This window comes from Cibotium barometz, chromosome 46, assembly GCF_041138505.1.
Source record: "Cibotium barometz isolate CiBa-2024 chromosome 46, ASM4113850v1, whole genome shotgun sequence".
In the NCBI taxonomy this organism is placed as follows: domain Eukaryota; kingdom Viridiplantae; phylum Streptophyta; class Polypodiopsida; order Cyatheales; family Cibotiaceae; genus Cibotium; species Cibotium barometz.
This window is the reverse complement of record NC_141091.1, coordinates 16,845,199-16,858,040: the sequence shown is the minus strand read 5'-3', so window position 1 is coordinate 16,858,040 and position 12,842 is coordinate 16,845,199. Positions and strand designations below refer to the sequence as shown.

Below are 12,842 nucleotides of genomic sequence, written 5' to 3'. Positions count from 1 at the left end.
TGAAAGGCTTCCCCCTTCTCTTCATTAAGAATTTCAGCCTTTCTTTATCCTAAAATGAGTAACAATTAAATTGAGTTAAACTTTTCCTATTGATTACTCTTTAGAAGTGAAAATTTGATTAGATTAGAGTGCTTTATTTCATCTTGAGATAAATTTTAAAGTAAATTTAGAATCTAAAAATTGAGAGATGGTCAACCATACAAAGGAGGTTATGGCAAAATTTTCTTAAATTTTATGGAAATAAGTTTTATCTTTATGTTATTCAAAAAGAATAATCCCCACCGTTTGTGCATTCTAAAAGAAATTCTTTTTATTTTAAAAGTGTTATTTCTATTTTATGCATAAATAGATGTATAAAAGGATTTTCTTGTATTATAAAAGTGTTATTTTCATTAGATTCAAATTATATGCATAGAAAGATGCATATTTAATATTTTGCTTTTAATTATAAAAGTGTTATTTTCATTAGATTCAATTTCTATGCATAGAAAGATGCATATTGGATATATTTTTATTATAAAAGTGCGATTTTCATTAGATTCAATTTCTATGCATGGATAGATGCATATTGGATATTTTTCTATTATAAAAGTGTTATTTTCATTAGATTCAATTTCTAAGCATAGAAAGATGCATATTGAATTTTTTTTAATTATAAAAGTGTTATTTTCATTAGATTCAATTTCTATGCATAGAAAGATGCATATTGGATTTTTTATTATTATAAAAGTGTTATTTTCATTAGATTCAATTTCTATGCATAGAAAGATGCATATTGGATATTTTTTTATTATAAAAGTGTTATTTTCATTAGATTAAAATTCTATGCATAGAAAGATGCATATTGAAAATCTTTTTATTTTAAAAGTATTATTCCTATTAAATTGATTTTATGCATAAATAGATGCATAAAGAATTTTTATATCAAAATTAGATTCTCTTTAATTCTCTGTTAATATCATGAATATTTGATAAATAAATAAGTAAATACTCTGAGAGGGAAAATTCTATCGTTTCATATTCACTCCATTTGTAAAGAGAAAATTCAAGAAATCTATCGAAGTCAAAATATTCAGATAAATGATTAAATTATTCCTTATCGAAATTCGTGATTAATATAGAAATCAGTTAAGTGAATATTTAATGAATGAAATTCACTAAATTAGTAATTGAAATATCACCCCCTTTTCGAGAAAGATAATTCAGGAAGAAAAAGAGATGTGAGGTAAATAGATGTGAAGAGATGTGTGATGAGAATCAGATAGATGTGAATGAAGGAATGAATAGATGTGACGTGAATAGAGGTGATGAGATGTGAGGTAAATAGATGTGAAGAGATGTGTGATGAGAATCAGATAGATGTGAATGAAGGGATGAATAGATATGATATGAATAGAGGTGATGAGATGTGAGGTAAATAGATGTGAAGAGATGTGTGATGAGAATCAGATAGATGTGAATGAAGGGATGAATAAATGTGGTGTGAATAGAGGTGATGAGATGTGAGGTAAATAGATGTGAAGAGATGTGTGATGTGAATCAGATAGATGTGAATGAAGGGATGCATAGATGTGATGAGAATAGAGGTGAATAGATGTGATGAGATGTGTGATGTGAATAGGGGTGAAGAGATGTGAGGAGAATAGATGTGATGATATGTGATGTCATGTGAATCAAGATGTAAATGAATGATATGGGATGTGAGTGAATGTGTGTAAAAGAATGTGATGTGGATGTGCATGCGAAGGAATGTGATGTGATGAAAGATGTTGTGATGTGACATTAATATATGTGGATGTGAAGTGATAGATATAAATATATGAATATATGTGGGTAGTCGTACAGGTGAACGATTGGATGGATGTGTTTGAACTGTGGCTAGATCACCTGCATCAGGAGAAAAAAAGGGGCTCCTAGAGCCCTCCTGATGATCTGTGCTAGCGCAGATCATTAGGGAGGCTCTAGGAGCCCCCTTTTTTTTACGTAGATCATCAACGTGTGCGGAATTAAGCCAGCTTCATTAATCTGATTACTAATTATCTATGCTGCCCCTTGTGTGACACAAGATGATTAGCATCATTGGCATGCTGATGTTCATGATTAGCAGCATTAATCAGGCACATGACTATGTCCAAGGCCAGCATGGTGATCCAGGAGAACGACGATCATCTCAGCGTTTCCCATCTCGGCCGCCAAATGTAGTTGACGTCAACCACACCTCTCTATTGCAATTAGCCATAGAATAATGCAAATCATGGGCTTTATCAAGGTTTAGGCCCTCCCCTATCAAGGTTTAGGCCCTCCCCTATCACCATGAGTCTCACTGGCCAGCTTTGTCTGGCAAAATAAAAATCCTAACTACAGTCTATTCTATTGTACTCCACAAAAAAAAGGGGGCTCCTAGAGCCCCCTTTTTTTTGTGGAGGGGATCCTAGATCCCCTAGCGCAGATCATCAGGGGGGGCTCCTAGAGCCCCCCTGATGATTTGCGCCGCTAACCCCCTTTTTTTGTGGAGGAAAGGAATTAAGACTCTTAGAAAGTTGGTTACTGCACACTGGAATCGGCGCTACACACGCGATCTCTTCTTTGGTTGGAGCTACACATTGGAATCGGCACTAATCTCCTCTATTGTACCAGCTCAAATTGGCACTAATATCCTCTCCACAGTGTTCGTCCTCTCCAACTGGTCTACGTCCCTAGCAAGGTGAGCGTGGAGATCTCCCTGAGGCAATTGTGAGCACAATAGCAGACGTGGTAGCTTTCCATCGAACCTACAAACGTCCACAGCCACACAATTTGAAGATAAGGTTACACGGTTACACCTACAAACTGTTATCCGAATGTCCAAGTCTGATTACCAACTGTTGATTGTCCAACTCTGGTTATCCAACTATCGACTGTCGACTATCGATTACCGACTGCCGACTGTCCAACTCTGATTACCACTGTCGACTGTGTGAATCGCTCCCGGAGTCCTACCGATCCCTCCGCCATTTCCGCCACCACTGATCAGTTTTCATCGGTACATTCCTTTAGGCCGTCGACACCTTCAGCTTGGGCTGGTGAACCGTCCTGTTGCCGCCATGACGGTCAAATACCCGAAGTTTTCCAAGCGTTCATCGAATGATGTAGATGCGCATGTTTTGTTGTTCGACAGTGCATGGTGAGTTAATGTTCTAGGTGTAGTGGATCAGCCAGTTGAAGAAGGCAGCCTTTGTTCCGATCCTCTGCAAAGAAGGCGGCTGTCTGGATCATGCAGTATGGCGTGGGCCATTTTTCGACTTATGATGTGCTGCGCGATCCTTTCTTGGCCTGCTACACCGGGAGGAGAAGACCTCCGTTCATGTGCTCGACAAGTTGGGTTGGATGAATCATAAGGATCTTATGGTGGAGGGTTATGCCACCAAGTTTCAGAAGCTCCTACGACGGCGGGCTAGATCCGGCCAATCAGCCAGCGAGGACATCCTCAATTCTTATTTCATTAAAGGACTGAGTAAACCTTTGAAGCGGGCTAGATCCGGCCAATCAGCCACAGCGGAGGACATCCTCAATTCTTATTTCATTAAAGAACTGAGTAAACCTTTGAAGCGGGCGGTGACGGCTAGTGACCTGGCTACTGCAACCTTGGAAGATATAGTGGAAGCGGCCGGCTGTTTGTGCTGAACGAGTCTTGGTGATGACCACTAAGCAGAAGAGTAAAGGCAAGTCCACATGTTGTGATGGGTCGGATGAGGAGGAGGAGAAGTGCCATGAGAGCGGAAGAAGTCGAGTAAGAAAGTCGAGAAATTGGCCCAGGAAGGGAGCTCAGGATTTTGAAGGTGGCACAGGAACTTCTTAGCATACCTCGTTCAGGAGCATGGTGTACTCTCTGTCGGAACCATGGCCATATGGCGGAAGAATGTGGCTTGAATGACTTGTGGTGGTGTGCGATTTGTCAGACAGCGATGTGCTCCACTAATGCTTGCAGATATAACGAGCGGCGAGCTCCGCAGTCTATAGTTGGGGCAACTGTTGCCGCAGTGTTGATGGTCTAGCCGACATCTCCGGTGGCTCCTATTGCTTAGCCTCTGAGCAGGTGCACCGTACTTTTTGGCCACGCGTGCGGTTTGCTGCTAGTGCAGGATAGGATGGGCAATCAGTGGTACGAAAGGTGGTGTGCTTCTATTGTGAGGCTCCGAGCCACCGCAAGTCAGAGTGTGAGCTGTGGAAACGACATAAGGCGGAGAAGGACAACAGCCGGGGAACATGTGAACCATTGTCCTCCTCCAAATAGCCTACGATGAATGCGGTGGCCATTGTGGCTCTAGATGGGCCAGAAGTGATGGATGAAGATCAGTCCAACCACGAGCCCTCACTGATGGCTATCACCCGCTCCAGAGGAATACCACCTATGCAGCCCACGGAGGATGGTGCTCCGGGAAGGAAAGGAAATGGATTGGCAGGATCAGGATAAGATTTGGACTCAGGTCATGAAATGGGTCACAGAGATTTAGCCTTTTGAGTCCTCTGGGCGGCCAAGTGGAGGCTCTGGTCTGAGGGTACCACCGGTCATGGTGGAGCCAAAGGTGACAAAGATTTCGACATGTGAATCGTACCTTTTGGGCTATTCGTAGAACCCCTTTGAATTCAGAGTTGAAATGCCTTGGTTGGACAATAGATAAGACAAAGTGCAACCGTTACATCCAAAACTCATCAAGTGAAGTAGTTGCTCCATGTTTTTTTTCTGCGAGAAAACATCCTAGACTTGGCAGTGCCACGGCATAACTAATGTGGTTCTATAATGATGATGTCACCCACACATGGCACCCAGACAACAACATCAGTCATAAGCCTATGACCCACCGAGTGGCCTGTGGACATTGGGACAAAAATCACTGAAGCTGAAGTTGACATGCTAGAAGCAGTTGGGTTTTGTCTAAAAAGAGTAGGGAATGTAGTAGGCACACATGAGGAAGTCCAAGAACATGGAGCAGAGAATGCAATAGGCATACATGAGGAAGAAGTCCAAAAACATGGAGCAGGGAACGCAGTAGGCACACATGAGGAAGAAGTCCAAAAACATGGAGGTGAAAGTAATGTGTGAAGGCCCAAATGGAGACATGGGATCTCACAAGAGGCAAGCAAGAGGATTTCTAGTGCTGTTTCAATGGAGGTTATTTACATTGAAGAGGATACCATTATCCCACAACATTCAATCTTTCACATGATGACTAGTACCTTAGAGACAACATATGATGTGCATGTAACTACTGAGCCAAGATGCACTTGCCCTGACTTCCAAAAGAGGAAGCAAGGGAACAAGTCATATCTTGCTTGCAAGCACATCTATTATGTGTTTTTGTGCGTTTTTGCTTTTAGCATGTAAATTGTCTATCAATCTGTTTTTATTCATAACCATTAAGAACATTCAAATAAATTGCATGTATAAGCATGTAAATTGTGTAAGTCATGGGAAAATTATGTCAGATTGTGAAAAAATCTCGCAAAATCCTCTAAGATACCAAAAAAGCTCGTAGGAAATGCTCGCAAAAAAAATCCCCCCTAATAAGGACATGCTTTGTCACTAGATTGTAACACTTTTATGCTTTCATGTCTTGTGGGCTAGACATATTCGTAATCTTCTCCAATGGTCCACATTGGCATCAATATCACCAACCATTACATTCTCACTTTTTTTATACCACCTATCTCATTAAATATCACATCACGATTAATAAGGACATGTTTTGTCACTATATTGTAACACTTGTATGCTTTCTTGTCTTGTGCATACCTAACGTGTTGAGATATCAAGCTCAACTAGTGTTGCATCACACATTGATGACTCGCCTGGGTGATAGCTTCTACACTTATGTCATTGGCATGATTGGTGAGATTATGGTTGATATGCCGCCAGTGGATGACATGCTATGTGACAACCACTTTGGAGTACTAGAGTTATGGCATAGTTATAGCACCATCTCATACAATTGGGTCCACACTATAGACTGACCACTTTCATGTCATGTATGATCCCCCCATTGAGAGGGCCCAAGAGCTTGAGTGTTGCCATGCACGTGTGAATGCCTCACAGCCAACTTTTCCACTTGCCAGGCTATGATTGCTCATTTCCAGTGGCAAAAGGTGTAGCCGTTGTGTGTGTGTGAACCCAGCCTCACACTTGGCTTTCTTGCTTTCCCTCTTTCTGGACCGCAACCGCATGTATCCTCACACTTGGCTTTCTTGCTTTCCCTCTCTCTGGACCGCAACCGCATGTATCCTCACACATGAGTATAAGGTATGATGGTCCTATCTCATTTTGGCATGCTATTTCTATGTTTTCCTGCTATTTTAGTATGTTGTTTTATCCATTTCCATAGTTGGAGTTAGCTCCATGAAATTTGGTATCAAAGCTTTGCTCTTGATCCTCTATTTTCATAAATCTATCAAATTTTCTCCTTGTCGTTCATTATCGTTAACGGGTATCTATTCCTATCGAATTTTCAAATCCGCTACCGGTTGAGCTCGTTCCATGCTATAGGAGAGTACTTTACCTTTATGTATGTACTCTTATCTTTTAGATATATGTTGTAGAGAAGAGAAGAAGATAGAAGAAAATTCAGCCATCCATCTCTCTTGTGTCTTGCACTCTCTTGTATATGTGTGTGTTTTCTTGCAAGGAACTCAAGCTCTCTCTCTACCCCACATTCTCTTTTTGGTATCAGATCTCCGGTTCGTGTGAGAGCTAAGGAGGCAAGCAAGAGGCAACAACAAGCAAGCAAGGAAGCAGTACACGGGTAAGGAGCGTCACCATCTCTTTCCCTTCTTGGTTTAGGTACAACACCCCTCGATAGCTTCGGGAGTTACATATCTCCTATTGAGGAGCTGTCTTTGCAGGCTTGGAGGTGCTTGTGTGGTACACAGTACTTTGTACTATAGGTTTTCAACTAGAATCGTATTTCGGGCACGTCTTGGTCTCCATTTTGTCACTGTGCAACGTATTTTCGATAGTTTTGAGAAGTTCTAGTTGAGAACTGTCTCTGGTCAAAATCGAGTGCAGAAAGTGTTCACATGTATTATTGACATTGGATGTATGTACATGTACTTTGGTCAGATTTGGTGACCTACAGGTTGTGCTGAAGTACTGCTCTATAGTAGTCACAGAAGTACTGCTCTATAGTAGTCACAGAAGATATTGTTGTTTTATAGGCTCCATACAGAAATTGTATGTTGCAGTTTTTGATTGTTTGCAGGAAAACATGTCTGGGGATGGAATTAATAAGATTGTCAGTGAGAAGCTAGGCAAGAACAAATTCCATGCCTGGAAGTTCAGAATGACCAATTTTCTTACGGGGTACAGGATTTTGGGACTATGTTGAAGGAGACAATGAGGGGTCTCCTGAGTTGTCTGAAGAGAATGCCACTCTAGCAGACATAAAGGCATTTAAAGATTGGAACTAGGGTGCAAGGAAAGTCATGTATTAGATTTCAATTAATGTCACAGACAAGATGATAGGACACATACAGGATGCCAACACTCCAACAGTTTTTACGTGTGGTAGAATCTAGTGCAGATGTTCCAGACCAACACAACGGCAAGGAAATTGCAGCTAAAACAAGAGTTGCATATTGTGGAAAAGAAAAGCATGTCTATCAATGAGTATGCTTTAAAGATTAAGGGAATTGAATCCCTTGGGTCTATCAATGTATTGGTGGAAGATGATGACTTGGTAAGTGTCTGTTTGAATGGGCTTGGCAAAGAGTATAAGCCATTCAAGACCTCGATTGCAGTCAAGGAGAATATTCCCAACTTTCGGGACTTGGTGTCTATGTTGTGATCATAGAAGAAAAGTCTTTAGGTGACGACTCTTCTTCACAAAGCAAGAACACATTAGAACATGCCTTCTACTCCAATTTAAGTTGAGAAAGAGGTAGAGGTCGTGGTCAAGGCCAAGGTGGTGGCCGACAAGGAAATCAGAATTCTGGACAACAACAGTACAATGATTCGCAGCACCAATCATACATAGTGGAAGAGACCAGTCTAGAGGCAGGGGGAGCCAAAGAGGCCTAGGTGGTTGGAAAAGAAATCAGAATGCAAATATCATAGAGTGCTATTATTGTGGCAAACCAAGGCACATGGCAAAGGATTGCTATAACAAGCAGAATGGCATTAAAAGTGGAAAGTTGTAGCAAGGCAACTATGCACCATTTAGTAAACATGGAAGTGATGACATAAGTGAGTAGTTGTTTGTGATGCAGCACATTGTCAAGATCTCAAGATACATGGTATGTGTATTGTGGTGCCTATGACCAGTCATGCAGAGACATACAAAAAATGGAAAAACCATGTTATGTAGAAATAGGTGATGATACTCTGCATCCTATTGCGCATGTGGGTAGAGTGCCATTGTCTATGCAGGATGGTAAAATGAAATACTTGGCAAATGTACTTTATGTTCTAAATATTACAAAGAACTTGGTTTCTTTTGGACAGATGGTTGAGCAGGGTCTACAAGCCTCAAGGATGTTTTGTGAAAGACTTCAAAAATCAGTGTCACTTGGTTTTGCAAAGGGTAACATAGTAGACATTGTGCCTACTTTAGATGTGAACATGCCTAAAGTAAAGGCATCCATGTTTGCACATGAAATAGGTGTCATTGTAGATATTGACATATGGCACAAGTGCATTGGTCATGTGAATGTATAGGACTAAAGTCTATGCAGGCCCAAAATATTGTTGCACGTTTGCCAAAGTTTAAGGTTGATGGTATGCATAAAGTATGTGAAGCATGCCAGCTTGGTAAGCAAGCCAAACATGCTTTTCCACATAAAAATCATGTCAGTGCAAGGCCATTAGATGTCCAACATTCAAATGTATGGGGACCGATCAAGACTGCAACAATTGCAAGTTGTAGGTATTATGTTACATTCATTAATAACCACACTAAGAAAGTGTGGGTTTATTTCATGAAGGAGAAAAGTGAGGTGTTTGCTCACTTTTAGAGATTTAAAGCCTTGGTCGATAAGTAAAAAGGCATGCAAATAAAATTCTTGAGATCATATGGTAGGGGAGAAGATTTCTCCAATGAGTTCAGTAATTTCCTGAGGAAGCAGGGAATCAAGAGATAGTTTACATGCAGGTACACTTTGTAACAAAATGGTGTTGTAGAAAGAAAAAATAGGCACATTACAGAAGTGGCACGTGCCTTGATGGCTGAAAATAATATGCCACATTATTTTTGGGCAAAAGTAGTAGCAACTACTGTGTACATTATGAATAGGACAACCACTGTAGCTATTCATGGTATGATGCCTGAATAGGAGTTTACAAGAATAAGACCGGATGTGTCTCACTTGAAAGTGTTTGGGTGTATTGCATATGTGCATTTTCTTGATGAAGTGAGAACAAAGTTGGATCCAAAGGTAGAGAAACACATCTTTATTGGTTATGCTATGAAGTAGAAAGGTTATAGATGTTATAACCTTACCACTCGTGAGATGCGAGTAAGTAGAGATGTTATCTTTGATGAGATGAGTAGCTGGTATGCACCAACAATGAAGGCAATAGAAGATCTAGATGTAAGAAGTGTTGATGCTGCACCACGTGTAGAGTAGCAATCACATGTACTTACTAGACTTGGGGAGTCCTCTAGTAGTGGATCCAATGTGAGCCCGTGGTAAGGCAGGTTGAGGACAGATGTAGGTACACATGTAACACGCAGAGGGAAGGAAAAGATAGATTAAACTTTTGTGCTTGATCTGTCAGCAGGTCACTTATATGTGGATGGTGACTTTAGCAGCTCTGAGTAGAGGCTTGACGAGGAGCTTAGCATTCCATCTGTGGTTACTCTTGGTGTAAGGAGAACGAGGGATATTTTGATGACACTTAGCAGTGATCCAAGTGTACGTAGGTCTACGAGGGGGTTAGGTACCCTATTGAAAAGTTGAGATATGATGGATATATAGCCCATCATTATGCTTACATGGTTAAAGCAATAAAAGAATTAGAGCCCACTTGTTTTGAGTAGGCACTTGGAAATAAGAAATGGGAAGATGCCATGAATGAGGAGATAGTAGCATTGGATACAAATACAACATGGGAGTTAGTGCCTTTGCCTTCTTTATGTAAGTAGCAATCACATGTACTTACTAGACCTGGGGAGCTAGTAGTGGATCCAATGTTAGCCCGTGGTGGTAAGGCAGGTTGAGGACAGATGTAGGTACACATGTAACACGCAGAGGGAAGGAAAAGGTAGATCAAACTTTTGTGCTTGATCTGTACTCACAGCAGGTCACTTATATGTGGATGGTGACCCTTTGCCTTCTTTATGTAAGTAGCAATCACATGTACTTACTAGACCTGGGGAGCTAGTAGTGGATCCAATGTTAGCCCGTGGTGGTAAGGCAGGTTGAGGACAGATGTAGGTACACATGTAACATGCAGAGGGAAGGAAAAGGTAGATCAAACTTTTGTGGTAAGGCAGATTGAGGACAGATGTAGGTACACATGTAACACGCAGAGGGAAGGAAAAGGTAGATCAAACTTTTGTGCTTGATCTGTACTCACAGCAGGTCACTTATATGTGGATGGTGACTCTAGCAGCTCTGAGCAGAGCCTTGACGAGGAGCTTAGCATTCCATCTGTGGTTACTCTTGGTGTAAGGAGAACAAGGGATATTTTGATTAGCAGTGATCCAAGTGTACGTAGGTGTACGAGGGGGTTAGGTACCCTATTGAAAAGTTGAGATATGATGGATATGTAGCCCATCATTATGCTAACATGGTTAAAGCAATAAAAGAATTAGAGCCCACTTGTTTTGAGTAGGCACTTGGAAATAAGAAATGGGAAGATGCCATGAATGAGGAGATAGTAGCATTGAATACAAATACAACATGGGAGTTAGTGCCTTTGCCTAAGGAAAATGTCAGGACTATGGTCCTACGGAAGTCGAACCCTAGCATAAGTTAATAGCTTTCGGAGTCTCGAGAGTATTATTAGTGCTAGCGGGGTTCAGGGGTTAATGGGCGTTAGGGTTTGGTCGATGTGTGTACACATCTAAGTTAGCACGGCTCTTAAGTAAGATGGGCGGCCGGGCTAGGAGGTGTGGACACAGGCCAGGGTTTTGGTATAAAACCCAACGAGAAACCCTAACTCGTCATTATATGGTTGGGAGGTGAACCGACTTCCACCCTCTCTTCTTCTCCACGCCTAGGCTATGGCGGCTTGAGGAAGACGCAGCCGTATAGCGAAGGCGTTACACTGGTATCAGAGCCAGCGGCGGCCGACGTGACCTGCACGAGAGGTGAACCGACTTCCACCCTCTCTTCTTCTCCACGCCTAGGCTATGGCGGCTTGAGGAAGACGCAGCCATATAGCGGAGGCGTTACACTGGTATCAGAGCCAGCGGTGGCCGACGTGACCTGCACAAGAAAGAGCTCAACGCTGCAGCAAAAGAATCGAGCGCAGTCGTCACCCGTACGGTGACCTACACGAGCGCAGCCGCAACATATCGCGCCTGCGTGAACAGTCCACAGCCAGCGCCGCCGCCGCCTACCCGTCGTCCGTACGGCCACCACAGCAGACGCCTAAGGCGGAGACCGGCAGTCCTCGAAGGCGATCGGTGAGCGATCGTTGGCGAGCTCGCGAGAATTCTCTCTTACTTGAGTGGCACAAGGGGGAGGCTTCACCATCCAAGGAGTGGGGTTTTGAACCCACAACCTCAGGCTCCAAGGCAAGTGTGCTAGCCACTTCACCTTTTCACTTGTGTTGTTCTTCTCTTCAAAAGAGCTCTACTTATTCTTTCAAGGGAGGACACAAACTACAAGGAAAGTGACACAAACTACAAGGAAAGTGACCTTTTCACCTTCAACTTTCCTTCTTTCAATTTGTGAGAGGAGTTTTCTATGCTCCAAGTTTGGAAGTTTTTGGTGGACGGATCTTCAACGACATGCTACATGCAACACACTTTTTTGCATGCATGTGTTGATTGACGACTCGAGTGGTGATTTCTTCTCGATTTCCGTGCATGCAAGAGGAATTCTTCTACGACGCTTCAATTGGAGTTTGCTTTTGAAGGTAATCCGTTCTCTATTTGTAAGCACGTGCATACCATGGCCTCAGCGGAACCGTCTCATGTTCACTTCGATTTTGAGAATGATATGCATGATGTTAGTGAGGCACACCCTTTGGGGGTGGTGGTGTGGGTGATTCGCGACAGGCCGTTGCGCCTGATCGGGATGACAACATGACCGATGCCGAAGGGGGTGCGAGTCCAATAGATGATTATGGTTTGGTAGACACGGTACTCTCACTTCAAGGGTAGTTGCACTTGAGCGGACTATAACAAATGTCAATACCAATCTCACAAACATGAGCACGCTTTTTACTGAATTTATGGCACGTTTTGCTGGTGGATCGGCGGCAAGTGGAGGGCCTATTCTGATAGTTATGCCTCCTCTTGTTCCAAATCCTACTGTAGAATCTATTGCACCCTCTGCAACGCAGGAAGGAGCTATGTTGAAAAACGTGAAGCCGCCTGTGTTTAAGGGAGAGGAGCGCGATCGTAACAAGGATGCGGTCCGTACATTTTTACACAAGTGGACGGACTTGCATCGCTTACGCCGCACTCCCGCTGTTATGGTCACTGAGACGAGTCTCACACTTGAAGGTAAAGCCTACAAGTGGTGGATGAGTCTACCTATTGAAACTCGCCCTAAGACTTGGGAGGAGTTTGCGGCAGCATTTAAAAAGGAGTTCTTACCGCAAAACGAGAAAGATCGGAGTTGGACAGCCTGGGACAAGTGCAAGATGGAAGGTCTTACACTTAATCAGTATGTGTCCAAATACCGTGAAGTCATTCTCA

General features: G+C 42.3%; 1 protein-coding gene across 1 annotated transcript in view; it reads left to right on the top strand.

Moving 5' to 3' along the window:
- LOC147611936 (uncharacterized) overlaps positions 1 to 2,246 on the top strand; it is a 52,931-nt gene extending 50,685 nt beyond the window's left edge. The window contains exon 3 of the mRNA XM_086784147.1: positions 2,108 to 2,246. Within this exon, the coding sequence (XP_086640273.1) occupies positions 2,108 to 2,246 (139 nt within the window). The remainder of the gene's footprint in view (positions 1 to 2,107) is intronic.
- The last annotated feature ends 10,596 nt before the right edge of the window (positions 2,247 to 12,842 follow it).